The sequence below is a fragment of the Canis lupus genome, chromosome 3 (assembly GCF_003254725.2).
Source record: "Canis lupus dingo isolate Sandy chromosome 3, ASM325472v2, whole genome shotgun sequence".
NCBI lineage: Eukaryota > Metazoa > Chordata > Mammalia > Carnivora > Canidae > Canis > Canis lupus.
Window position 1 is genome coordinate 62,394,090 of NC_064245.1, and position 24,558 is coordinate 62,418,647.

General features: G+C 62.6%; 1 protein-coding gene across 10 annotated transcripts; it reads right to left on the reverse strand.

Moving 5' to 3' along the window:
- Positions 1 to 3,372: 3,372 nt before the first annotated feature.
- Positions 3,373 to 18,839, reverse strand: FGFR3 (fibroblast growth factor receptor 3). Of its 10 annotated transcripts, none has more exons than XM_035714218.2 (18): positions 18,661 to 18,839; positions 18,052 to 18,262; positions 12,813 to 13,082; positions 12,653 to 12,706; positions 10,755 to 10,924; positions 10,555 to 10,678; positions 10,287 to 10,477; positions 8,334 to 8,478; positions 7,634 to 7,824; positions 7,125 to 7,273; positions 6,592 to 6,713; positions 6,398 to 6,508; positions 6,125 to 6,315; positions 5,912 to 6,034; positions 5,730 to 5,800; positions 5,429 to 5,566; positions 5,170 to 5,275; positions 3,373 to 5,078 (listed from the first exon to the last, which is right to left on the reverse strand). In XM_035714218.2, exons 2-18 carry the CDS (start codon positions 18,158 to 18,160, stop codon positions 4,932 to 4,934), a joined length of 2,412 nt encoding a protein of 803 aa, XP_035570111.1. In that variant the 5' UTR covers positions 18,161 to 18,262; positions 18,661 to 18,839; the 3' UTR covers positions 3,373 to 4,931. The 10 variants fall into 10 exon arrangements, with proteins under 10 accessions (XP_035570111.1, XP_035570109.1, XP_048964542.1 ...); XM_035714216.2 differs by lacking the exon at positions 8,334 to 8,478 and adding an exon at positions 9,207 to 9,357 and having other exon boundaries at positions 7,125 to 7,270; XM_049108585.1 differs by lacking the exon at positions 8,334 to 8,478 and adding an exon at positions 9,207 to 9,357 and having other exon boundaries at positions 7,125 to 7,269; positions 7,627 to 7,824.
- Between the last annotated feature and the right edge of the window lie 5,719 nt (positions 18,840 to 24,558).

Here is a 24,558-nt window from a genome sequence, read left to right on the forward strand (position 1 = left end):
TCATCCCAGGAGGGTCCATCCATGGAATGTCCTCAGCGGCAATTCCAGCTTGTGGACCCCCAGAAACGCTGGAATCCACCTGTGCTGCTTGGGAGTCCCCGTCACCATTCCCTGGGGGCTGGGGGTCGTGGAGGCAGGGAGCTGGGTGTGAGGGCTGTGGGCATATGCCCCTCGTGCCCACCCAGCGAAGTCTGGTGACCCGTCAGGAGCACCAGCATCTCCAGAAAGCAAAGCCTTCCAGAAGACACAGCTACACCCCCAGAAAGCTCTGGGAAGAGGAGAGAAAGGCAGGTCTGGGCAAAGGAGAGACAGATGAGGTCTCCATTTAAAACAGCGCAAGGGTGACTGGGGGACTTGGTGGGTTCAGTGTCTGCCTTCCACTCAGGTCATGATCCCAGGGTCCTGGGGTCCTGGGATCGAGCCCCACAGCAGGCTCTCTGCTCAGCGGGGAGTCCCTCTCCTGCAAGCAGGAGTTCGCTTGCTCTGTCAAATGAATGGATAAAATCTTTAAAAACAAACACACTGGTTAGCTGTGGTAGGGGCGATTGGAGCCCTTCCACTCCAGCGGGTTGCAAGTGTGCTTAGTGTGGGGCCATCCCCCCTGAAGACTGACAGCTGCAGCCAAGAGTGTGCCCACCTGCCTGGGGGGAAGGACGCGGGGTGCATGGTTGGTGTCCAGCCTAGCAGGACAGGTTGGTGGGCGGCAGCTGGCAGATTAGGAACAAGATTGCAGGGGGCCAGAAAGGGTTTCGAGGCCCTCAGCCCAGGTGAGCCACCCAGGCAGCGTGGAAGAAAGGTGAACAGGGCCGGGCCTGCGAGTCCAGGAATAAGGAGCTCGCGACCCTCCAAGGGCAGGAGGCCTGTGGGTGCCTCACTCCCTGAGCCGCCGCTGAGGCCTGTCCCGGGGCTGGGGCGGAACCCACCCGCCCTGGGGACCAGAGAACACTCGGGAAACTGCCAGCCCAGGTTGCAGGAGGAGGTGAGCAGACAGGTGAGGGGCAGGGCCACAGGTGCCGCCTGACAGGTGCGGTCTGACGGGGCGGGGCCGCGGGGAAAGGCAGAGCCAGCAGGTGGGGGGCGGGTCGCGGGAAAAGGCGGGGCCAGCGGGTGGGGGCGGGGCCGCGGGAAAGGTGGGGCCAGCGGGTGGGGGCGGGGCCCGGGGAAAGGTGGGGTCAGCAGGTGGGGGGGCGGGGCCGCGGGAAAGGCGGGGCCAGCAGGTGGGGGGCGGGGCCCGGGGAAAGGTGGGGCCAGCAGGTGGGGGGCGGGGCCGCGGGAAAGGCGGGGCCAGCAGGCGAGGGCGGGGAGGCTTCCTGCAGTGCGGAGGGCGGAGCTACCCTTACTTGCGTGTCCAGCGCCCCGACCTGCCCCCCTGGCCTGTTTCCCTGTCCGCCCGCGTCCCGCCCGGGGTCTCCGCTGGCGTCTGGGGAACCGGCCTCTCCCCTGGATGCCTGGACCCGGGTCCCGAGCCCGCCCCTGGAGCCCCGCGGGGCCGCGCAGACGAGGACGGGGGCGCGGCGGGGACGCTGGCCGACACTAGAGGGCGCCCCCGACCCGCGCTCCGCCCGCCTCCGGGTTTCCTACCGCCCCCCCCCCCCCCCCCCCGCTTGCTCCCACGTGGGCTCCCCAACCCGGACTCCCCACCGGGCTCCTCTGCGCCAGGCTCCCCTCCTCCCCCGCTCTCCCCGCCACCCCCGCTCCAAGCTTACCCGCCCCGGCACCCCACCCCCCACCAGGCCCCCGGCCTCCCCTGTAGGGCCATTCGCCCCTCCCGGGTCTCCCGACCAGGCCCCACCACCCCTCCACCACGCCCCCCCACTGGACACCTCCTCCCCGCGGGCTCCCCACTCAGCTCCCCATCTCCCGCCCCCCTCTGCCGAGCTCCACCCACCCCAAGGCCCCATCGCCAGTGGGCTCCACTCCAGGCCCCCCTCCGCGGGGGGGCCCCCTTCTGGGCTCCCACCACCCCCAGCCCCACCCCCGCCCCCGCCCCGCCGACCTCCCTGACGGCCTGGGGCCCTGCCGCAGGCACTCCCCCACCCTCCTCCACCTCCATCTCCTGGAGCGCTGGGGACACAAAACAAGGGGTCTCCTGCAGGCTGGGGGGGTGCTGGGGTGCTTCCCCAAGTGGGGTCAGGGTACTGAGAGGCACCAGGCTCGGATCCAGGACCCTAGCAGCTTCCCCTTCCAGGGAGGCCCCAGACGCCGGGAAGTGAGTGACACAGCTATAGAGGGAGCCAGTTAGAAGCCAAGTCAAAGTGCACCAGACCAGGGTCTGGTTAACCAGCTGCCGCCCTCTGGTCAAACCTGACACGGGGTGAGCTGGGCCAGAGGAGGGAGGGACAGATGATGCTGGGGCAGCACTGGGGTCCGGAGAGGACCTGGGCCAAGTTTGTGCATGGCCACAGGTCCCTGAATCCTCTCTAGCCTTACCACTTAGCCTGAGCAGTGCTGCCTCCTTTAGGAAGCCTTCCCAGACTTACCCCCCACCACTGAGGCATGAGTGGGGGCCCTGATCTGTGTCCCTACTCCCTCAGGCCCAGAACTCCAGAGCAGAGGGGCCAGATCCTGTCACTGTGTCCTCAGTGCCCCAACCACCTGAGGGGGTCAGAGTGTAGCATCCACTCGAAGCAGCAGTGGAGTGTAGGGGGTACTGCCGGAGACCCAGGAGGGGATGCCAGGCCTGGGATGGGGAAGGGAAGCGGAAGCGTCCAGGAGGACTATGGTCCCCGGAGCAGAAAGAGCCCTCCCTGAGTCTAGTTGAATCCAGGGCCAGGTGAGGGCTTTGCTGACCTGTGGCTCCATGGGGGGAGGAGGGGCACCCAGGTAGAATCCTCTCCTCCCCAGCTGACCAGAGATGCCAGTAGGTGGGGTGTGGAGGGGGAGCTTCAAAAGCAGCTGCAGGTGCCCACACAGGACCCCCAAAGCCCACCTGGACTTCATGAGTTGGGGGCAGCCAGGGGGCTTGGCAGGCCCTTCCTCCCTCCACTTGCTGCTGCATCCCATGAGGCTCTCACAGCCACCCCTGGATGCCCCCTTGCCAGCATTCCCTGCCCTTGAGGACCTTGGACTGAGGCAATGAAGACCACCTGTGGCCCTGAGGTCCTGCCCTGCCGTGTTGGACCCCTTGGCAGCTGGACACACTGGACCACCTTCACCCTCACCTTGGCTTTGCCTGGGACTTGTCCTATTCAAGGCGATACCTGGGACTGTGACCCGAGCAGCCAGTCTGTGGGTTCTGGTAGCAGCTGGTGAGCCCTCTCTCCTGGGTTGTTGGGGGGGCTGATGACAGAACCTGCCCTGGGTGGACAGTGAGGACAGTGAATTGCTTGGGGTCCCAGCAGGACAGGAAACAGGAAAGCAACAGAGCAGGGATGTGAGCCAGTTGTCTCTGTTTATTTTTTGGAAGGTACGGCTACCAGTTTGGGTCGACACCTTTGGCCCCCATAAGGCGGGGGGCCCTGAGAACAAAGACCACCCTGAACCACTGCCCAGCTGGCCAGCTGATGAGCAAAAAATAGCCATCCAAATTTGGGTCAGTAATAGTACAAAAAAGAACAGGACTGAATTCACGGCTTTCTCTCCCAAGCTTTGAAAGGTAGCAGTCCGGGCTATAAAAGTCTAGAAGCATTGCGTAAGAAGTGTTAAATCTACAGCAAATACATCTTGTAAAAACTCAATAAATTATATATATAGATATATATAAACTTGTAACATCTAATAACATCTGAACCGGTGCACAGGGCTGGCCCCCACTGGAAATGGCCTCCCCACCCGGAACACACGGCAATTAGAACTTGTATGAAAATACCGGCTTGCTTTGAAGTCCAAAAAAATAAATCTCCTAAAGAAAAACCCTATAGAAATCTAATTCCCCTGCAAAAGGAGGCCAAAGGAAATAGAATATCCTCGCTAGAATCACCTCAAACTATTCAGGACCCTGGCGGGCACTGGAGACCAAGCTCAAGTCTGGGGTGACGCTGGCCGCACCCAGCACCTGCCCCTCCAATGGGGCCACCCTGCCAACAGAAGCTTGGACTTTCTCAGCTGTTAATAAGTTAAAACTGAAACTTCTCTGCATGCGGTGGGCTAAACATGGCGGGGGGACAGGGATAGGGGGTCTGGGGGTTGATAAATAGCTTTACAAATATACAGGTCCAGGTACAATTTTTAAAACAAAACCGCAGTGCTAGAAAAGCCCTCCATCCTCTGCTGGTTCTTGTGTCGTCTCCGCACTGAGTCTCACTGGAAGCCTCCCTGGCCCTCCGGGGTCCCGTGCCCGCGACACCAGCTCTTCTCCCATATAGATATTTATATATATATGTGTGTGTCCTATACACAGCTTCTATTTATATAAATGTACACTCGTCTCTGGATGAACCTCTCAGAAGTTAAAGGCTCCTGCCTTCGGGTACCCGTAATTCAGTCTCCAAGGAGCAGGGTGGGAAGTGGGGAAGGCTGGGGTGGGGGTGCTCACCCCAACCCCCGGGGACAAGATGCCGCTTGGGAGGGACGTGTGCCACGTGGGGGTTCCCTGCAGGCTCAGCTCAGGCACTGGGAGGGGCCTGGGTCCACACTGGAGGCTCCATGTGGGGCAGCAGCTGAGGGAATGGGGGAGCCTGGGGGAAGGGGCCCCAGGGAGGAGCCCCTTTACATTCTACATTCGGTCCCCCTGGTGCTGCCAGCCAGCACAGGTGGCCAGGAGGTCATTGTACAGCAGGGCGGGTGCTCCAGGGATTCCAGCGCCGGGGCCTCGAGACACACCCACACACATGTGTGCCCACACAGACAGAAAGTCGTCTGTCCATCAGGCTGGCCCAGGGCTCAAGCCTGGGCCAGGAGGCCCCAGTGGTTGACAGCACACCACCAGCAGCATAGTGAGCTGAGGTCTGCTCTCACATTGACGGGGGCTCAGCCTGCAGGCCGGTGGCCCTTCACGTCCGAGGACCCCCACCGCCGGGTGGGGCTGGAGGCAGCAGGTCATGGGCAAACACGGAATCATCCCCCGAGGAGCTGGAGCTGGGAGTGTCCTGGCCGCCTGGTGAGTACTGCTCAAAAGGCACCGACAGGTCCAGATACTCCTGTGGGCGCGTGGCGGTCAGTGCTGTACCCCAATGCACAGTCCAGGGGACGCTGCACCCCCTGGGCCCCCCGCCCCCGCCCTGCACTCACATCAGTGGACGTCACAGTGAGGATGCGGTCCAGATCCTCCACTAGCTGCTTGAACGTGGGCCTCTGGGAAGGCACGGCATGCCAGCACTCCCGCATGATCATGTACCTGGGAGCATCATGCTGGGGTGAGGCTTCCACCTGGTGCCCACCTGCACCCAGCCCACACTGCCTCCCATGACCCTGGCCCCAGCCAGGCCCTGGCTGCCGCCACCTGTGGGGCCGAGTGCTCAGAAGGGGACTGCAGGGCGCGTACACTCACAGGTCGTGTGTGCAGTTGGCTGGCTTGTCCATGCGGTGGCCCTCCTTCAGCAGCTTGAAGAGCTCCTCCACTGGGATGCCAGGGTATGGGGAGCCCCCCAGGGTAAAGATCTCCCAGAGCAGCACCCCAAAGGACCAGCTGGCAGGGAGCATGGGACCGTCAGCCTACCCTGCCAGCCGACCGCCTGCCCTGAACAGACCCCATGGAGAGCAGAGAGCCCAAGAGGCCACATCTAGCTCTGTCCAGCATCCCTGCAGCTCCCCACCCTCCGGCCCCACCCCGGGTCTGGGAGACCACATACACATCACTCTGGTGGGTGTAGACTCGGTCAAACAGGGCCTCGGGTGCCATCCACTTCACAGGCAGCCGGCCCTGGGATGGGGAGGGGGCATGTTGACGGCCAGGTGCCCTGGCGGGGGGGCGGGGGGGCAGCTTCTCCCTCCCCCCCCTTCCCCAGACTGCCCCTCCTCCAGCCAGGCTCACGTTGGTGGTCTTCTTGTAATAGTCGAGGTTGTGCACGTCCCGAGCCAGGCCGAAGTCTGCAATCTTCATCACATTGTCCTCGGTCACCAGCACGTTACGGGCTGCCAGGTCCCTGTGGATGCACTGGGGGCAGGGCGGGGGGCAGGGCTGAAGCTCCCAAGTGGTCCTGGCAGGCTGAAGGACCCAGCAACCCTCCTCCCACCTCCTGCTCACCTTCTGGGAAGCCAGGTACTCCATGCCCCGTGCCACCTGATAGGCACAGGACACCAGGTCCTTGCAGGTGAGCTGCTCCTCAGGCAGCTTGCAGGTGTCGAAGGAGTAGTCCATGCCCGGGGGCCTCCTTGCCCGCAGGTATTCCCGCAGGTTGCCCTTGGCTGCATACTCCACCAGCACGTACAGGGGTCCTGGGAGCAGAGGCGGCTGAGACAAGGGCCCCTGCCCTCGGGACCGGCCGGCACCAGTGGCCCACCCAGCCGCAGCACATACCACCCTGGGTGCAGGCTCCCAGAAGATTGATGATGTTCTTGTGCCTGCCGATCATCTTCATCATCTCCATCTCAGACACCAGGTCTGAGAGGTCCTTGTCCGTGGCATCATCTGTGCAGGAAGGAGAGTGAGTCAGGTGCCACCACCCCAGCCCTTGCCCAAGCTCCCCTTGTTACATCCCTCCCCTTCCTCACCTTTTAGCATCTTCACAGCCACAGTGACAGGCTTGGCAGCCCGGTCCTTGTCAATACCGATGGCCTCTGCCATGACCACCTGGCCAAAGCAGCCTTCCCCAAGAGGCTTGCCTAGGGTCAGCCTGGTGGCAGAAACACAGAAGCAATGAGTATTCCCACCAGCTTGAGGCCCTGTCCTGGGTGGTCTCTGAGGCCCACTGCTGCTGTTTCCAGGAAGCCCTCCATACTTGCCCCACAACCTTGCTCATGAGGATGAAGGACGCTGACCCTCCAGCCTCACTCTGTTGCAGGGCCCTCCAACAGAGCACTCTGCAAGGGGTGACCCGCACCTCAGGAGCATCTGGCTCCAACCCTGCATCCAGCAGTCATCACACTGCCCATCATGCAGATTCCTACTTGCCTCTGATCTAAACCCAATCATATTTCTGAGTGGTGCCTCCTCCCCTACCACAGGGCCACACTCCACATGTGCCCCGACCCCCACCAGATCAGGGCCCAGCCCCAGCACACATGGTCACATCACCAACACTGACCGGGCCCTGGACAGCTCCCACTTGGGGTCAGCAGGCAGCTCCAGCTCAGAGACGTTGGCCAGTGCAGGGCCCTCCCCAGAAGACAGCCGGGCGATACGCACCAGTGGCGTGTTAGAGTTCATGGACGAGTTGGACTCCAAGGACACCTGCTTGGGTCGGCAGGGACAGGTTGGTGCCACGGGGCCAAACCACAGCAGGAGTAGGGGTGGCAGGGCGCCCCTGGGGACAGCAAGGCTTCAGCTTTGCCCGTGTAGACAGGGCTGGCTAGGTTGTGTGGGCCAGGGTAACTCCCAGGTGTCACTTGGTGAAGACAAATAACCCAGGCTCCATGTGGGGACCGCTTAGACAGGGGCTGGGCTGGCTCAGCCACCACAGAGACCTGCACCCCAGGGCAGGCCCCAGGCCTAAGACACCGCAGGGCATCCCTGAGCTCAGGAGCCTGGAAGCCTGGGCCGTGGGGATGTCCGGGAGGCCAGGCGGCTCGGAACCTGGTATCTACTTTCTGTTACCTGTCGCTTGAGTGGAAAGCGGGAGACCTTGTGCACGGTAGGCGAGCCCAGGCCCTTCTTCGGGGGAGTGCGCAGACGGCACAGTGTCACAGCTGCCACCACCAGGATGAAGAGGAGGAAGCCCACCCCGTAGCTGAGGACACCTGCGTACACGCTGCCAGCCTCACCAGCCTCCACCAGCTCCTCCTCGGCTGCAAAGACACGGGTGTTGCAGGCCTGGCCCAGCCACACAGGGGCCCCCACGGGCTGCCCTGGGCCGGAACCAGAGGCACAGTGGGCATGGGGAAAGGGACTGAGACGCCAGGATGGGGGTGGGGGGGGACGCCACGGCCTCAGTGGCCCCCCTTCACTGAGGGTCCTGCAGTCAGAAATGCTGGGTCAGGAGGGGGACACCCAAGAGAGAAGGAGCCCAGCACAGCCAGCAGCATTCACACCCGCCACCCAGGGAGACACCAGAGCTGCCACCTAGGCTGTGGGGACCTGACTGAGAGTGGGGCGGCTCCAGGGAGGCCCCTCTGAGCCAAGACACTGCATGTCAACTTTGCTCCCATATCAGCCACAGGGCCTGGCGCACGAGTTCTGTGGAGCAAGGTGGCCGTGAGCTGCAGGGCCCCCTGCCTGTCCCTGGCAGCCGTGGAGTGTCCCAAGCCAGCGACCCCAAGAGGACAGGAACAGAGCGAGCACCAGCAGGAGCCAGTACCTGGCAGCACCACCAGCCACGCAGAGTGATGGGAAAACCCGATAGAATTGCCCGCCAGACACGTGTACTCCCCCGCGTCCTCAAAGGTGACATTGCGTAAGGACAGAACCTCTAGCTCCTTGTCGGTGGTGTTAGCGCCCGCCGTCTATAAAGAGAGAACAGAGCGCGATAGGCGAGCGCCAGCACCTCCCACGGGCACCACAGCCAGAGTCCACATGGTGACGATCCCGCCAGGCTGCAAAGAAAACGCTGCCGCCGCCACCACCACCACCACTGCCATGACCACGGCCACGGCGCCAAGGGTCCTCTGCCTTGTGCGTCCACACAGAGCCCGAAGCCAGTCCCTCCACCGGCGAATCCTCTGTCCCAGGTGAGCGCCAGGCGTGCGGCCAGCAGCAGGCTGCGCAAACGCAGCATGCAGGGTTAGCGTGTACGCTGGGGGGGTGCAGGAGAATAGGTGAACTGATGGGTGGACAAACAGACCAATGGGAAGTGAGTAGGCAGCGGAGCCAGGGGCGGGAAAGGGAGAGAGAAAGATACACAGCACACCGGCGTGCACACACACCAACACGCACGCACACACACGGGGGTAGGGGCAGAAGCAGAAGCCTAGAGAGGTACAGCCCCCACTGGGGCTGAAGTCCTGGGGGTGTGTGTGGGAGCGCAGGCAGGGTCAGCACAGGCCACGGGGGCTGGAAGCAGGCGGTCACAGTGGAGACCAGAGACACCAGCATGGCAGAGGTGGCTCCATCGGGAGTGCAGTGCGAGCCACAGGGCGGGGAGCGAGCAGGATGGGGGCGTGCAGGTGGGCGCATGGCCAGGGCATCGGAGCTGGAGCTCGGCGTGCCAGACAGCATGGGACAGAGTTGTTACCTGCTTGGGGCCCGTGAACACGCAGCCAAAAGGCCTTCTCAGCCACGCCTATGAAATTGGAGGCTCGACAGAGGTACTCGCCCCCGTCACGCTCGGACACATTGGCCAGGCGGAGGCGTGCGTCGGCCTCCACACTCTCACTGATCCAGGACTGCGGGGACAAGAGACCCGGCTTAGGCGCGCCCTTGGCAGCCCGGCCGGGCACAGAGTGGCCATGCAGGAGCAGGCCCTGGTACAGACCCTGCCACGAGGGTGGCCCTCAGAGAATGGAGAAGGGGGTGTGGCTAGGCTATGCCAGGCAGGAAGGCTGCCTGGAGGAGACAACAGAAGCACCTTCCAGTGGCAGGCCATGGTTCCACAGGAGGCACCTTCTCCACGTGCACCCACTACAGCCCAGAGTGCAGCCCTGGCAGGCAGCCCTCCAAGAGGCCCTCCTGGGCTGGCATGCAGCCTGCCTGCCTCTGGGGTCCTGGATGGGCCTGCTATGTTGCTGCCTGGCTCACGGTAAGCATGTTCCCATGCATGTCGAGATCTCACCCGACCAGGCCACCATGGCCTCTCCAGTCGGGTCTGGACTCCTGCCCTCAGCCCAAGTGCCTGCTCCCCACCCCCACCAGCAACAGATGTTTCTCTTTGGGCTGAGAGTGTTGCAACCTTCCCAGCTCGGGTGGCCCCCGCCCCTCAGGCCGTGGGAACGAAGCTGAGGCCCTGCTGGCCCAAGCAAGGGCCGAGGGAGGCAGGCAGGCAGCAAGCCGTGCTCTGCACACCCGGACGGTGCCGGGTGAGGGTGGCACAAGGAGTGGCTGACAGCACCTCAGGCCCAGAATGTGCCACCTGCCTGCCCCAGGCCTGGAGCTTGAGCCCGGCCTAGGGCACCATCTGTAGGCCTGCCTCCAGGGCTAAGGCCAACCCTTAGAGCAGACAGGGAAACTGAGGACTCACAGCAGGGCCACATGCTCCAACCTCCCCTCCCCCACACCACCAGTGCTGAGCCGAGCCGGGCCTCCCTGTACCACTTCTCCCCTGATGGTGCGAGGCCTGGGTCCCATCTGCCGGCGCCCAGCCAGGGGTGCCACCCACCTTGAGCACAGTGACGTAGGGCGTACCGTCGGGCCCCACTTTGCTGCCGTTCACCTCCACATGCTTGAGCCACTGGATGTGGGGCTGGGCGTCGCTGTACACCTTGCAGTGGAACTCCACATCACTGCCCAGCACGGCCGTCTGGTTGGCCGGCAGCCCGGCCTGCAGGATGGGCCGGTGCGGGGAGCGCTCTGGGGGGGCAGATGGGGTCAGCGCTGCCCCTGGCTCTGCCCAGCCGCCAGCCCTTGCCCGCATTCTGGGGCCTCACCCAGCACGTCCAGAGTGTACGTCTGCCGGATGCTGCCAAACTTGTTCTCCACAACGCATGTGTAGTTCCCACGGTCCGAGGGCACCACGCTCTCCATGACCAGGCTCCACTGCTGATGTCGCAGCTGCAGGCGGGCGCGCGGGTGAGGGGACAGCAGGCCGAGGCCCCCACCGGCCAGCGCCACCCACCGCCAGGCCCACCTTGATGCCACCAATGCGATGCTCGCCTCGGAACTCCTTGCCGTTCTTCAGCCACGAGATGGACGGCGTGGGGTTGCCAGCGGCCGGGCAGCGGAAGCGCACAGTGTTGGCGGCCGGCACAGCCAGCAGCTTCTTGTCCATCCGCTCAGGCCGTGTCCAGTACGGAGCCCCTGCTGGCAGAGGGGCACATGGCAGCTAGCCCCCTGAGGGGAGCAGAGGCCCACCTGTCCCTTGCCTCTCCAGCCTCAGCATCCCCTCTGCCTCGATGGTCCCAGAATCACCTCCTGGAATTCTCAAGGCTAAGCCACATGGTCCCTCCCTGACTGCCTCCCCAGGAACCCACTCCCGACAAGAGGGCTCCCTGACCCGGGAGCCTTCAAGATACCAGGGTACCTCCCAGGGGAGGCCCATCTGGGGCAGGCCCACTGATGGAGACCCCACTGGCAGTGGAACCAGGTCAGCCTAGGGCACAGAGCCCAGCGGGATGGGCATGCCAGGCTCTGGAAGCAGTTTACCAGGATGTAAGACCCAACCACCCACAGAGCCCTGAGTCTTAAAGGTAGCCAGTGCCTGCCAGGATTCATGAGACCCCAAGTCACCCTCTAGCTCACAACAGGGCCTGATGGAAGCGGGAGGGGACGCGGCAACGAGGCTCAGATGTGGCATCTGGGAGGCCCTGACCTTTCCTGGTTTTCAGGGTTGAGCCCATCCCCACCCTAAGTGGTTTCCATCCTCCAATGCTGGGGTAAGGGGTGCATTCTTGTCATGGGAGGCTGGATGGGCATCCCCCAGGGCCGGGGAGAGACACCCCTCTCACCCCCACCCCTGCCCTGTTGCCTTCAACATAGCCATCTGGTGAAGAAGGGCACTGAGGCTCAGGCAGGGAGCCCTCTGGAGGCAGAGACCATGGTGACTCAGCACCCCTGACAATGCCTGTGGAGGGCAGCCCTGGCGTTGGCCCTTGGGGCCCCTGAGCCCACTGGATTGGGTTGGGGTGGGGGGGGGGGTACCAGCACTGCCCCATGTGGCCAGGGTGGTCGGGAGGACAGAGCAACTGGGCCTGGACTTTGGCTTCTGAACTTCCTGGCAGCCAGAGGAAATAGGGAAAAAGCATGAAACCTCGAGGCTCCCCTTCCACGCCCCTGGCGGGGCACATACCCAAGGCAGAGCTGTCCTAAGCACCCCACACCTGGCTCCTCTCCTGGGACCCTTCCTCACCTCACCCACATCCCCACCCAGCTCTGCCTCCCTGGCTGGCTCCTCCTCACCTCTTTGCCCACCAGATCCCACAGGACCCCTGCCCCTATCTCACATCTCTTGGCGTCTCAAACTTGGCTCCTCCAAAAACAGACGGCCCACCTCCCATAACCAGCCCCTCTATGACAGGCAAAGCGTCCCTGCCACCGTACTGGGCTTTAAACACCTGAGTGCTGTCACCTCACCCCGCCCTCACAGCCTGCACCAGCAGATGCTGTAGCATCCCCCTCACAGCAATCAGAAGCCCAAACCTGCTGTCCTGGAGCCCACAGCCACCCTCTTCTCCCACCTTACATGCCTCTGACCCCATGTCCATCAACCCCACAGCAGCTATGCTCACACCTGGACTGGACCACCTTACCCACAAGGCCCTCCTGCCCCCGCTGCAGCCACCCCCCACCTCCTTGTCCCACCTGCAGTACAAGGTCCCCCAACCCCTAGCTTCTGCCCAGAGAGCTCAGGGCCACCGCGCCCTGAGGGGACCCTACACTCGGTGTGATCCCGGGGAGATAGCCACAGGCCTTGGTCTCCTATCTGCTCGATGAGCAGGAGACCTCATACCTGCAGCACAGAGGGTTTGGTGGTTAGGAAGCCAGTCCCCCAACCCTGGCCAGCCCCATGTGCCTGGAACTTGGGCTCACCTGTGTCCTCAGCCTCATCCTCCCCGTCTTCGTCATCTCCAGAGGATGGAGCATCTGAAAGGCAGGCAGCATGGAATGGGCAGGAGGTGACCCCTTGACCGCACCTGTCCAGCATCTGCTCCCAGGCTTGCCCTGGGTGGACCCCCCCACAGGCATTTACCTGTCACACGCACGCTGAAATGGCACAGGATGCGCTGGGTGAGCCGCTGCCGGCAGCTGTAGGTCCCAGCATCCTCATGGGAGGCATTGAGTACCTGCAGCCGCCGAGGCCCCACCAGGATGCGGTCTGAGGGCACCAGCCCCACACCATCCTTGACCCAGATGCTGGGCCCTGTGGGACTGTCTATAGGTGAGGGGCAGGTCAGCTCCACAGTGTCCCCGCTGCCAAAGACCAGTGGCTCCTGCTGGCCAGGCTCAGGTCCCGGGGTCTCTGTAGGGGAGATGGAAGACCGTAGGGCAGGTGCCCCCAAAGCAGGAATACTGAGCACCTGCACACGCCCCCCAGGAGGCACCATGGCATGCCCACTGCTTGGACACTGAGGAGGAGGCAGCAGGAGCGTCTAGGACCCACAGTGCTGGGCAAGGCCAACGCGTCCAAGGCCTGCAGTCCTGCCAAGTGTCCCGCAGAGGGCCAGGCGGTGCTACGTGCAGCCCTGCCCCAAGAACCAGTGCTGACGTAGATGATGCACAAGTAGGTGGCTACGGCTACAAGCTATATGTATGGACCTTGAAAATTCACGTTGCCAACTGTCACTAAGTATTACTGTCCTTTGGTTTTTTTCCAACCATTTAGAAATGCAAAATCCACCCTGAGCTCACAGGCTGCACAAAATCAGGCAACAGGCAGGCAGTACCTCACAGACCTCTGGTTAAAATGGAGGCTCAAGGCATGAAGGATGAGGTTGGGGACAGCATGATTTACCCAGCAGGAGGGGCCCACTGAATGCCCCCCCATCCCTCATATTGGCTTCAAAACCAGTTCCCTCCGTAGAACAGACCCTCCCCAACACAAGAAGGCAGCAGTGGCCAAACCTCCCAGAACAGGACTCGCCATGGGCCAGGTACCAAAAGCCAATGCACTGTGGGGGTCAGCCCAGGGTGAGGGTCTTAGGGACATGGAACACTGTACCCTGACTCAGAAGCAAGTATCTTGTGTGTGAACTACACCTCAGCAGTAGGCTAAACACAGAGGAAGAAATAAGTCACAAAAACAGATAGGACGGTGCCATCTGACCAGTGGTGTCTCACAGGCAAGTGGGTTAAGGGAACTTGTGATCCTCCCACCACTTCATGGATAAGGACACAAGCTGGGAGGGGTGGGAAATTATCCAGACTCAGCAGTGGGCAGGTCAGAGCAGGAGCCCTCAAAGCCAGGGTAAGTTGCCCCCACCACCTTACTGTGTAAATGCCAAGCTAAGGTAGAGGATCTTTGCCAAGGGCATATGTCCACCGGTCAGCCCCCTGGGTCCCTCCCCCTGCCCAGTGGCTGCCTCGCTCTCAAAGAGCCAAGGCCTGAGATCCAGGGACACACCACTGGCGGGCTATCACCCCCAGGCCTTCCTGCCAGGGCCAGACAATGCCTGGTGCAGGCAGGCGGCCTGGGCTTGGGGCCCAGGACAGGGGTGGGTGGTCCCAGCGCCCAGGCCTCCTTCCCCAGACTCAGCTGGGTCAGTTACACCGTCACTTGTCATTCTGCCGACGCGTGGCCTAGATTCGAGGGTGCAGCTGCCCACTTTAGCCACAGCAGCCCCTGGCTTCCCGGCCAGTCCCACTTCTGCCCACCCACTCCAGGCGGCCCCACCGGCCGCATGCCCACCAGAAGGGTCTCTGAAGTATCCTCCAAGACTGTATCCCTGCGGGCCCCACAGTCAGGGGACTCTTGATCTGACCTCCAGCACCCCCCTCAGTCCTGGTCACTGTATCCTGTGAGGACCACCCAGTGCTGGGCACTGACTGAGGCCCCCCAGAAGGCTGAGAACAGGCTGGTCATGGCAGCCTCAGCCCCAGGCCCTGGCCCAAGGGCAACAGCAGTTGGTTCCGGTTTGGTCTGGGCAGCGTCAGCAGGTCAAACCATCCACACAGTACTCACTTCAACCTGGTCCAGCGTGGGATTGAGGAGACATGGAGGAACTCCTAGGCCAGCCATCTGCTGGCGGAAGGAGGGAGGGCGGACTCAGCTGAGGCCCAATCCTTGACCTGCCCAGGTTGCAGAAGCCAGGGACCCCTGGACTAGGGCACGGATTGGCAGCAGAGTCTCCGCCTCCAGGAGGTCTGATTCATGGACTGAGTGGTGGAAGGGGGGGGGGTCTGGTAGGGGGAGAGAGAATGATGGGCACAAGGGGGCGCTAAAACAGCTACCATCTGGCTCACCTGGGGAGTATCAGGGGCACATGCTCCTCAGCCCCCATCCCATAGCAGCCCCCAAAAGGAGTCTTTCTTGATCAACAAAAAGGGGCCCTGTCCGCACCCGCACAAGTGCTGAGGCCCACACACACTGGAGAACAGAAGTCCTGCTCTACTTGCACCCCACAGGGGGCTGAGCTTCATTCAGCAGGGGCCGCATGCCAAGGGCAGCCATAGTCAGACCCAGGGGTACTGTGTCCTGGAAAGGCCCAGCTGGGCTTACAGGCATGTCCCTCAGTCACAGAGACCACCCCCCCCACTCTGCCAGAGGTACCTGGTGCCTCAATTTCCCCCACCAGGACACAGGGCAAAGATCCCACCCGAAGGCCAAGGAGGCCACCGCAGGCTGTTAACATGCCAGAGTACGTGACAAGCAGGGGTGAGCGACCTGACCCATCACCCATGATGTCACCAGGCCATGGCCAGAGCGAGCCTGCCCAGGAGGGAGGACCAACCACTAGAGCAGAGGCTCCCCCATCGCATGGGAAGTGCACGGGCTGGACAACGCTCCCTCCAGAGGGCCTGGGGGAGGACCCCAAGGAACAAACATCAAATTCAGACCTGAGTCAAAGGAACCCTTGGAGCTGGCTGCCCCCAAGGGATGTGGGTTTTGGGGTGGAATGAAGAACACAGGGTTCTATGCAGGATGCTTGAAGCTTCCCACTGCTCTCCAGAACAGGGGACCTGCTGCCAGGCATGTACAAAATAGCCTGAGAGACACAGGTCATCTCAGAGACCCCAAGGTCAAGGGGAAGGTTGGACCTTCCCACCTCCCCACCTGGAAACTTTGATGGGTTTCCTAACAAAGTTAGAAAAAACAGGAGGGGGGATTTGGAGGTGGAGCAAGCACCTACAAGAGATCCCCAACAGATCTGGAGTTGGGGAGCTCCCCTCCCACCCAAAAGAGACATCCCCATTGCTCCCTCCCTTGTAAGTCACTCAGGTCTGCCTGGCTAAGTGTTTCCCTCAAGGGCTCCTGTTCCCCTTTAGTTTTGGTTGTGAAACCCAGCACAGACATGCCCCAGAGTGGCCCCAAGGAGGACCTGAGGCCCTGGGGGCAGAGGCTGAGGCCAGAAGTCCAGCTTCTGGCTCAGCCAGGTTAATGAACCACCCAGAGGCCTGTGGAGCTCAAAGTCCAGCCCTGATGAAGAGGTGGGGGAGGTTGCAACCAGTACTTTTCTGGGAAATGCCCTGAACCAAGAAACCCCTCTTGGCTGCGTGGGGTCAGGCTGCAGGGGGAGTGCCCCCTTCCCCCTCACAGAGAAGAATGGCCCCAGGTGGAGATGAAGGCTGCCCAGGTCATACCAGGAGCCCACACCTTCCACACCTTGACCACAGCCAATTCTGGCTTTTTAATTTGTTTCCCCGGGAAAGTGTCAGCTGGAACTTCTAAATTTCACCAGGTCTTTGTATTTTTATGGCCTGGTCCATCTCCTTAAGGAACTGGATTAAAATTTATTGATCCTTCAACCCACTCCCTGTCTCACGAGCTCCACTTTGGTGACCAGGGCACTTACAGTCTGGCGGAAAAAGGCCCCACGCCCTGGGGTTCCTCCTGTGCCCAGAGCTCCCTCCTCCTGCCCTGCCCCAGGACGGGCCCCACAGGGTGCCCGCAGTTCCCAGCGGGAGGATGGTCCCCCCCACCCCCCACGCGCCGGGCCCCGCACGCCGGAGGGGGGCCCTGAGAGGGTCTGGGGCCCCGCCTGCCGCCCCCTCCCCGGGGCTAGTTGACATTCCTCGGCCGTAGGGAGTAATATCTTTATCTGAATGCGAATGCTAATTCGGGGCTCTCCCCGCGACCGCCTATTCTGCGCCCCTGGAAGCTGGGGCCGCCTGAGCCGGCGCTAAAAGCGCGCGCTGACCTCGCGACGGCCTCTGTCACGCCGCTGAATGACACACACATTCAAGCGCCGGCCCCACTTCATTCATAAAAAAATGACATTGTTCCGGGAGGCCGCAGCCGCCGCCGCGGAGAGGGGCGCGGGGGCGCGGGGAGGGCGGGCCGCCATCTGCCTCCGGCCGCCCGGCCGCCGCCTCCCTGGCACGGCGCGCCCTCCGCGGCGCTCACACCTCCCTGCGAGGCCGGCGCGGCCGCCATCAATGCGCGGTCTGTGGTCGCGCGGGGTACAAAGGAGCGGCTGTTCGGGTCCCGCCCGGGCGGGGCGTGAGCTCACCGGGGAAGGCCTCCCTCTGTGCGGCCGCCCCTGTCCCGGGCGCCCGGGGCGAGCCCTGCTGGCGCGTGTGCGGGCGGCGGTGCCGGGGCGCCCGGGGCTCGGCGGGGGACCGCGCGCGCAGCACCTCGAGGGGCGCGGCGCGTGTGCGGGGCGGGGCCTGGCGCACGGACCGCTCCCGCCCCTCCCCGGCGCTCGGCCCGCGGACCCCGCCGTCCACCCGACCTTGACTGCCAGCTGGGGTCCGCCGCTCCACGCCCCTCGGACACCCACCGTCTCACCGCCCGGAGCCCGGCCGGGCGTTGGGCGCGCGCCCTGCGGGGGACACACGCCTTCCCGCACAGGGCCGGGGCGCGCGGCCACGGGACCACGCCGCGTCCTCACGCAGGCCCCTGGGGGGCAGCGCCCGCGGGGCCGGCCGAGGCACTCCCACGCCCTCCCACCAAAGTGCGGGCTCTCGCTCCCGGGTCGGAGCCGCCAGCTGGGACGGAGGCGGGTAGGGGCAGCGCCACCAACAATAGGAACTTTCCGTCGGTGAGAACCCACAGAACAACAATGGGGATCGTGGACACGCAGCCCCTGGGCCCTCCCGAAGTGCTCGGGGTCAGGCCGCGCCCCACTGCGGAGCCGCGGGCAGCGGTGGCTGCGGACGCCCGGTCCCGTTCAGGTCCCCGCCGCGGCCTCGCCCTGGGGCGGGAGCCCCACAGAGCGCCGCGCCAGCTCGGGCCGAGATCCCCCGCGTTCCGCAGGGCCAGCCCGGGGCTCACCCTCCGGCCCGCGCCCGCCCAGGAGCCCGTTCCCGGTACCCGTCGGGTCCTTCCTCACCTGCGGCTCTCCGCACGACGCGCTGCTCCATGCCTGGGGGCCCCGAGGCGGCTCCGGTCACGACCGCCACCGCCACGCAGAGCGCGAGGGCGCGAGCCGGGGCGCCCATCGTGGGGGCGGGGGCGAAGACGTCCTCAGGCGGCGCGCGCGGGCGTGCTGCCCCCCATGGCCCCGCACTGGCACCGGCGGGCGGAGGGCGCCCCTCGGGACACTGCGGGAGGAGGCAGGCAGCTCGTTACCCGGAGGAGCCGGGGCGCGCAGCGGCGGAAGCGGCGGTGGATGGGCTCCTGCGCCCCGGCTCCCCGACCCCCGGCTCCCCGACCCCGGCCGCCCCGCCCGCCGCCGCCGCCCAGGGCTCCCGGGCAGCCTGGCGCCGGCCGCCTCCTCCCTGCCGCGGTCCCTCCCTTCCTCCCCCTTCCCTCCCTGACTTCGGCAGAGCCCTCCCAGGGCGGCGGCGGCGGCGGCGGCGGCGGCGGCGGCAAACTTTCCAGAGCGGGAAGCCTGCGCCCCGGCCAGGCCCCGCCGCCGACACCGCTCGGGACGTGAGCCCGCCGCGCGCTCCGGCCTCGCCGCGCGCCCGCCTCGACCCCTCCGCGCCCGCGCACCGACCTGGCGGCCGCGGGCGCCCACTCGCTGCGCGCGGCTCTTCCTCCCGCTCGTCGCCCGCCGGCCCAGCGCCTGCGCCCGGCGCCTCCAGCGTCGGCTCGCCGGTGCGTCCGTGCGCCCGGCGGAGCAGGACTGCGCGGCGCCAGCTGTCCGCACCGCCGCCGCCGCCGCCACCGCGCACTGAGCCCGGGCGGCCCGGCGCGCGGCAGCCAGTGGGGGCTGGCCCGCGGCCGCCACGCCCCCGGCCCGGCCCGGCCCGGCCCCGCCCGCCCCGACTCGCCGGGCGCGGGACACGCCCCTCCCCCGGGGCGGCCCGGAGGCGGGGCCGCGGCTCGCCCGGCCCCGCCCGCGAAGGGGATTAGAGGGGGCGGGGCCGGGCGGGGGCGCCGGGCGGTCTCGGAGGGCGTGGGAGCCGTGGCTGGACGCGGGAGGCCCCGCGTGGCACTGCTGGGCCCCGCTGGCGCGCACCGGGGCCGAGTGCGGACCTCTAGCTGCGCGGCTCGCAGTCTCCGTGACCACCTGGCCGCCGACTGGGGCCTCAGGCCACGGGACGCGGGGACAGGGATGGGGGCGTCTCGGTGGGTGACGCCTGTCGGCGAGGCTTCGGGGAGCAGGAGCGGTTCAAGCTGCCAGTCCTCAGGTGGAAAAGCCCAGGGCCGCATCTGCATCCAGGCCATGGAGCTGTGTGTGCAAAGGCCTGGAGTGAGGGGCGGCTCTGCCTGTCTGCCTGCGGCTGAGATACTAGGGGACTGCATCCCAGAAGCTGTGGTCTCACTGCCGCTGCTTTTATTAAGCGCCTGCGGTGCGCTGCTGGTTAAGCTGCCCGACTTCCCTCCCGGGGATCTTTACTCCCAATCCTCCAGGAGGAAATAAGTTTGGAGATTAGGTGCTTGCCAGGCATCAGCATGCAAGAGTGGGGGCTCTGAGGAAGGATAAGAGTGGCTGGTGGCAGAGCTTGAATGGCCTGGAGATGTGATGGGTCGTGGGGTGGTGCTGAGTGGGACAGATTTGACCTGGAGAGGACCCCATGTAACTGGCTTCTTTATGCATCTTCACAAGGGGGAGGGCACTTCTCCCACGTTCAGGCAGACTCCGAGGGGCACCAGCACTGTAGGAGAGGGCACTTCAGCATGGCTCTGGCCTGCCCCGCCCAAGTACCTCTGGACCACCTTGCTCCTGGGACTCCATTTGCTCATCAGGAAAATGGCAATGAAAACCCCTCTGTGGCTGGTGGCTGGCACCACCCCACAGCTCCAGGGGCAGCCTATGCTTTGAAGACGCCAACCTGGAGACACCCCAGCCTCTGACACCGGACTTCAGGGCCCTAGAAGGGCCACACCCTCAGGGAGCCCTCGTGCTCCATGTCTGTGCCTACTTGACAGATGAGCATCTCTGCTGTGTGCTGCCCTCATTGCCTGTGCTCGTTAAGCCCACATCCCCTGTGGTGGCCATGGGCCCCCTCTGAACCCCAGCTGGGCTGTCCAGACCCCTCCAGTGCACAGCCCCAGGCTACCCCACCTATGTCCCCTCCTGGGCATATTAGGCTCTAATATATTAACTAGTTACTTAATGGGTTACTTTTTTTTTAATTTTTATTTATTTATGATAGTCACACAGAGAGAAAGAGAGGCAGAGACACAGGCAGAGGGAGAAGCAGGCTCCATGCACCGGGAGCCCGACGTGGGATTCGATCCTGGGTCTCCAGGATCGCGCCCTGGGTCAAAGGCAGGCGCTAAACCGCTGCGCCACCCAGGGATCCCCCAATGGGTTACTTTTTAAAAAGATTTATTTACTTATTTTATATTTGGAGAGAGAGTGCGCTGATGGGAGGAGGGATGGAGGAGGAGAGGGAGAGAGAGAGAGACACAGGATCTCTAACAGACTCCTTGCTGAGCATGGAACCCAACTCAGGGCTGATTTCCTGACCCTGAGGCCATGACCTGAGCTGACACCAATAGTGAGAACTTGACTTCCCCCAGGCACTTAACATACAAGGATGGCTGTGGGTCCTTGGCCCCCTGACCCTCCTCATCTATGTGCCCTGGATCAGGTTTGTGAACAGAGTGGGCAGATGGGGCAGAGGGGAAGGACTGTCCACTGGCACCTGAGGGATAACTTCTCAGGGGACCTTTCTGAGGCCCGGGAGATGCTCTGTATTGTCTCCTGAAGGTCCTCTCCTCGATGATGCCCAGGGTCCCCCCTGGGGCCCCTGAGATAAGCATCCTGCATCCCCTGGTCTCTGAGAGGTGGGTATCTATCCATCCTCCTGTAAATAACCTGCTTTTTGCCCCCAGGACTATCTTCACAGCAGAAGTGCCCGTGGGGGATTATGAGTCTGTGTTAGTAGTTCTTGAAGCTTCCCTCGTCCCTTCTCACCATCCCAACAAGCCTGACTCCAGCAGCATTAGGGGCCCTCTCCTCTCTGGCCGGCTGGCCAGCTGGCTGGCCACTGGCAGCACTAACAGTTACTGGGAGATGGGCCCTAGCCCTTCTAGCCTGCTCCATCTCCCTCCAGAGCCAGACCTGGGCAGACCCCTGGGGGGGTTCACACACCCTGAGGCTGCTGTCACAAATTTCCACAAGCTGGTGGCTGAAATTGTCCCCGCAGTCCTGGATGTTAGGAGTCTGAACCCAGGTGTGGGCAGGGCCCTGCTCCCTGCAGACCCCAGGGGAGGGTCCTTCCTGCCTCTTCCTGCCTCTGAGGCTCCAGGTGCTGCCGGGTGTGTGGCTGCATCACTCCTGCAGGTTCTGTGTCTGTAGTTATGTAGTTACGTGGCCTTCTCCTCTTCCATCTCTTACAGAAACACTTGTCATTGGATGTAGGACCCACCCAGATCATCCAAGATCACCCACAAGAGCTTCATTTAATGACACCGCAAAGAAGAAGGTCACATTCCCAGTTCCCGGGGGTCAAGACGTGGCCCTGTCTTGCATTGCGCCCTCCACGCACCTTATAGCAACTAGCTCCTGTGGCTATAGGTGGCTCACAGTCTGAAGGGGTCCCTTCATTATGGCCTCTCCCCTGGCCTCCCCTGAATGTCACAGAATGGGAGGAGGTTCTTGTGGCTCTCGGCTGATTCTGCCAAATTGCTTCCAAAAGGCCGAAGCACTGCCCGTTGCCAGCACCAAAGGAGGCGTCCAGTTTACCCCACCCGTGCCACCAGGGGAGGACATTGCTTAAAGGCCTTTTTTTATTATTATTGAAAACATAACTGTATTGTTCACAATTGTTCTTTCCAAGTCAACATCTCACAGGGCCTTCCCTTGACATCAGGGCCTGTTATTCAAGATGCTGTCTGTGCTGTGTTTTCCAACATCTCAACAATGCTTTCTAAAAAGTAGCCAGCCGTTAGAAGCCACTGTGTCACCAGAGCCCTCCTGATGGGGCATTTCCCCTAGACCCTTTGCAGTCCTCCCTCCCCGGTGGGGGGGGGGGGGGCGGGGGCCTGAGGGAGGCCCTCTTTGGGCACATCAGGCAAGTGAGCACATGTGGGGGGCGGGGGTGGAGAGTCAGTGAGGGTCAATGTGGTGGTGTGGGAGTCCTAGGATGGCTGGACTCCCTTCAGGGTTTTTTTTTTTTTTTTTTAAGATTTATTTATTTATTTATGATAGACAGAGAGAGAGAGAGAGGCAGAGACACAGGAGGAGGGAGAAGCAGACTCCATGCAGGGAGCCCGACGTGGGACTCGATCCCGGATCTCCAGGAACGCGCCCTGGGCCAAAGGCAGGTGCTAAACCGCTGAGCCACCCAGGGATCCCCTCCCTTCAGGGTTTATGCTTCCCTGCCCCCTCCCCCCAACCACCTGCACGACCACTCTTCTCCCAAGGTCCACACCCATGGGGCCCCAGTGAAGGTGAGTGTAGGAGGCTCAGGCAAGAGTTGGGGGCTGGTGGGCAGCCTGACCTGGCCCAGCCTGGTCAGTGACTCAGAGGCAGGCAGGCCCGGCTTGCTGAGGTCTGTGCAGGTATGCACAGAAGGGAGGCCAGGCTGCACGGTGCCCTGGGTGCAGGGATTGTGGCAGGCTGTCAGCAGCCGGCCCTGCAGCCATTCCTCCTCACCTCCCCTGCCAGTGGGGATGTTCTTAGTGTGGACTTGAATCCACATCTAGCCCGCTCTCCACAGTGTTCTCTGTAGGCCACAGCTTCCACAGTACCCAGTAGATGCCCATCAGGGCTGGCGCCGGACCTGGAAGCCCCTGGTCAGAGCCTCCTGCTCAGCTACCCCTGGGATGGAGTGCATGGCCCAGAGATATGGTCGTTGCTAGAAGCTTCTCTCTGTCCTGCCACCAGGCTGAGTGCTTCGAAGGGGGAAGCTGAGGCCCCAAGGAAGCTTTGGCTTCTCTGGGAGGCCCTAGGGAAACCCCCAGAGGGCTGCTTGACCTCCCCCTGGGAGCTCCCCATCTCCCAGGACACATCTCCACCTTCTCAGAAACCACTGCTACCCCTGCCGCTGGCAGGGCAACGATGGGGCTGGGCCCCAGGGACCAGAGCAGGCCATCACAGGGTAAAACAGGAGGTATCTCTCCATAGTCGACCTGAGCTGGGCTGGGCTGACCTCCTTCCCCCAAAGACAGAAGAAGAGATTTGAGAGAACCAACAGCTGCAATGGATCATGGGCAATCCCTCTCTTTAAATTTGCATTCAGAAAAAAAAATTATTTTAAAGATTTTATTTATTTATTCATGAGAGATACAGAGAGAGACAGAGAGAGGCAGAGACACAGGCAGAAGGAGAAGCAGGCTCCATGCAGGGAGCCTGATGCAGGCCTCAATCCCAGGTCTCCAGGATCATGCCCATGCACTCAGAAAATTTGAGGATTAAAATAAAAAGCACTATTGATTTGTGCATTATAACAGAAAGGGAATTTTAAAAAACATGGAGAAAATATTCCAAAATCTGTTGGCCAACACTAGCTACTATACAAGAGGCTTAATTTTAGCTCTGAGCTTCCTGGCAGGCTGAGCAAAGAGGGCAACACCATAATCATGTGCTGTTGGGAGGCTGTCCTCTGGGATATGCTGAAATAGCCCCAGTCGACACTTTGGCCTCTTTACTCCTTTGTTTGCTCAGACCACTAGACCTGAAATCCTGACTTTAGGTTTGGAAAGTGTGGTTGCTCCCAGATAAGAGAAAAAAGGAGACCAGGGCTGATTGTAGATGCAGGAAAGTGGTGAAAGGGGGTGAGGGACAGGGAGACGAAAGCTCAAACTCTACTGGGCTCCCACCTAGGCTGAGGGTGAGGGGCCCCCTGCTCCCCGCACAGAGCCTGGCATAGAGGCTGCTCCTCGCATGCAGGGTGCAGAGGGGCAGGAGGGAGCTGGTCTGGGCATAGAGACTGGCTGGGGAGGGTCCCCAAGGGGCTGGGCTGGGAAAAGAGAGCATCAGGAGGTGGCCAGCGCCACCCTGGCCTGGGAGGGGTTAAAGCCTCCACAGCTCCTGGGGCTGGCGGGGGCCAGGCCGGTAGCCGCTGAGCAGCTCAGAAATCTATTTTTCTAAGCACTTGGCATTTGCCTGAAACCTCAAGTGTATTTTCCCTAAGTTTTATTTTTTCTTTGACCCCAAACTCTGGTAAATTTAAGGGAAATTTAATTATGGTGTTTTGGGTCCATTTACACTTAAACCTTCTCAGCATTTTTTCCAAGACCCTTTTGGAGTTCAGCACGTCTTGGGAGCTTTCTAAATGAGCGTTTTTATTATTATTATTTTTTGAAAAGGCTTCACTCCCCCCCCCCACCCCCCACCACCAGCCTTCCTGCCAAGAATAAACAAGCCCGGCTCCGGCTCCGCAGGCTCCGGCTGAATTAGGAATCCAGGCCTCAGGGGCCGCTGGGCCAACCCCACGTCACACCCTCCTCCCTTGTAGGCAGCCTCCACCCTGCTCAGTGGAGTGCCCCTGCCTCT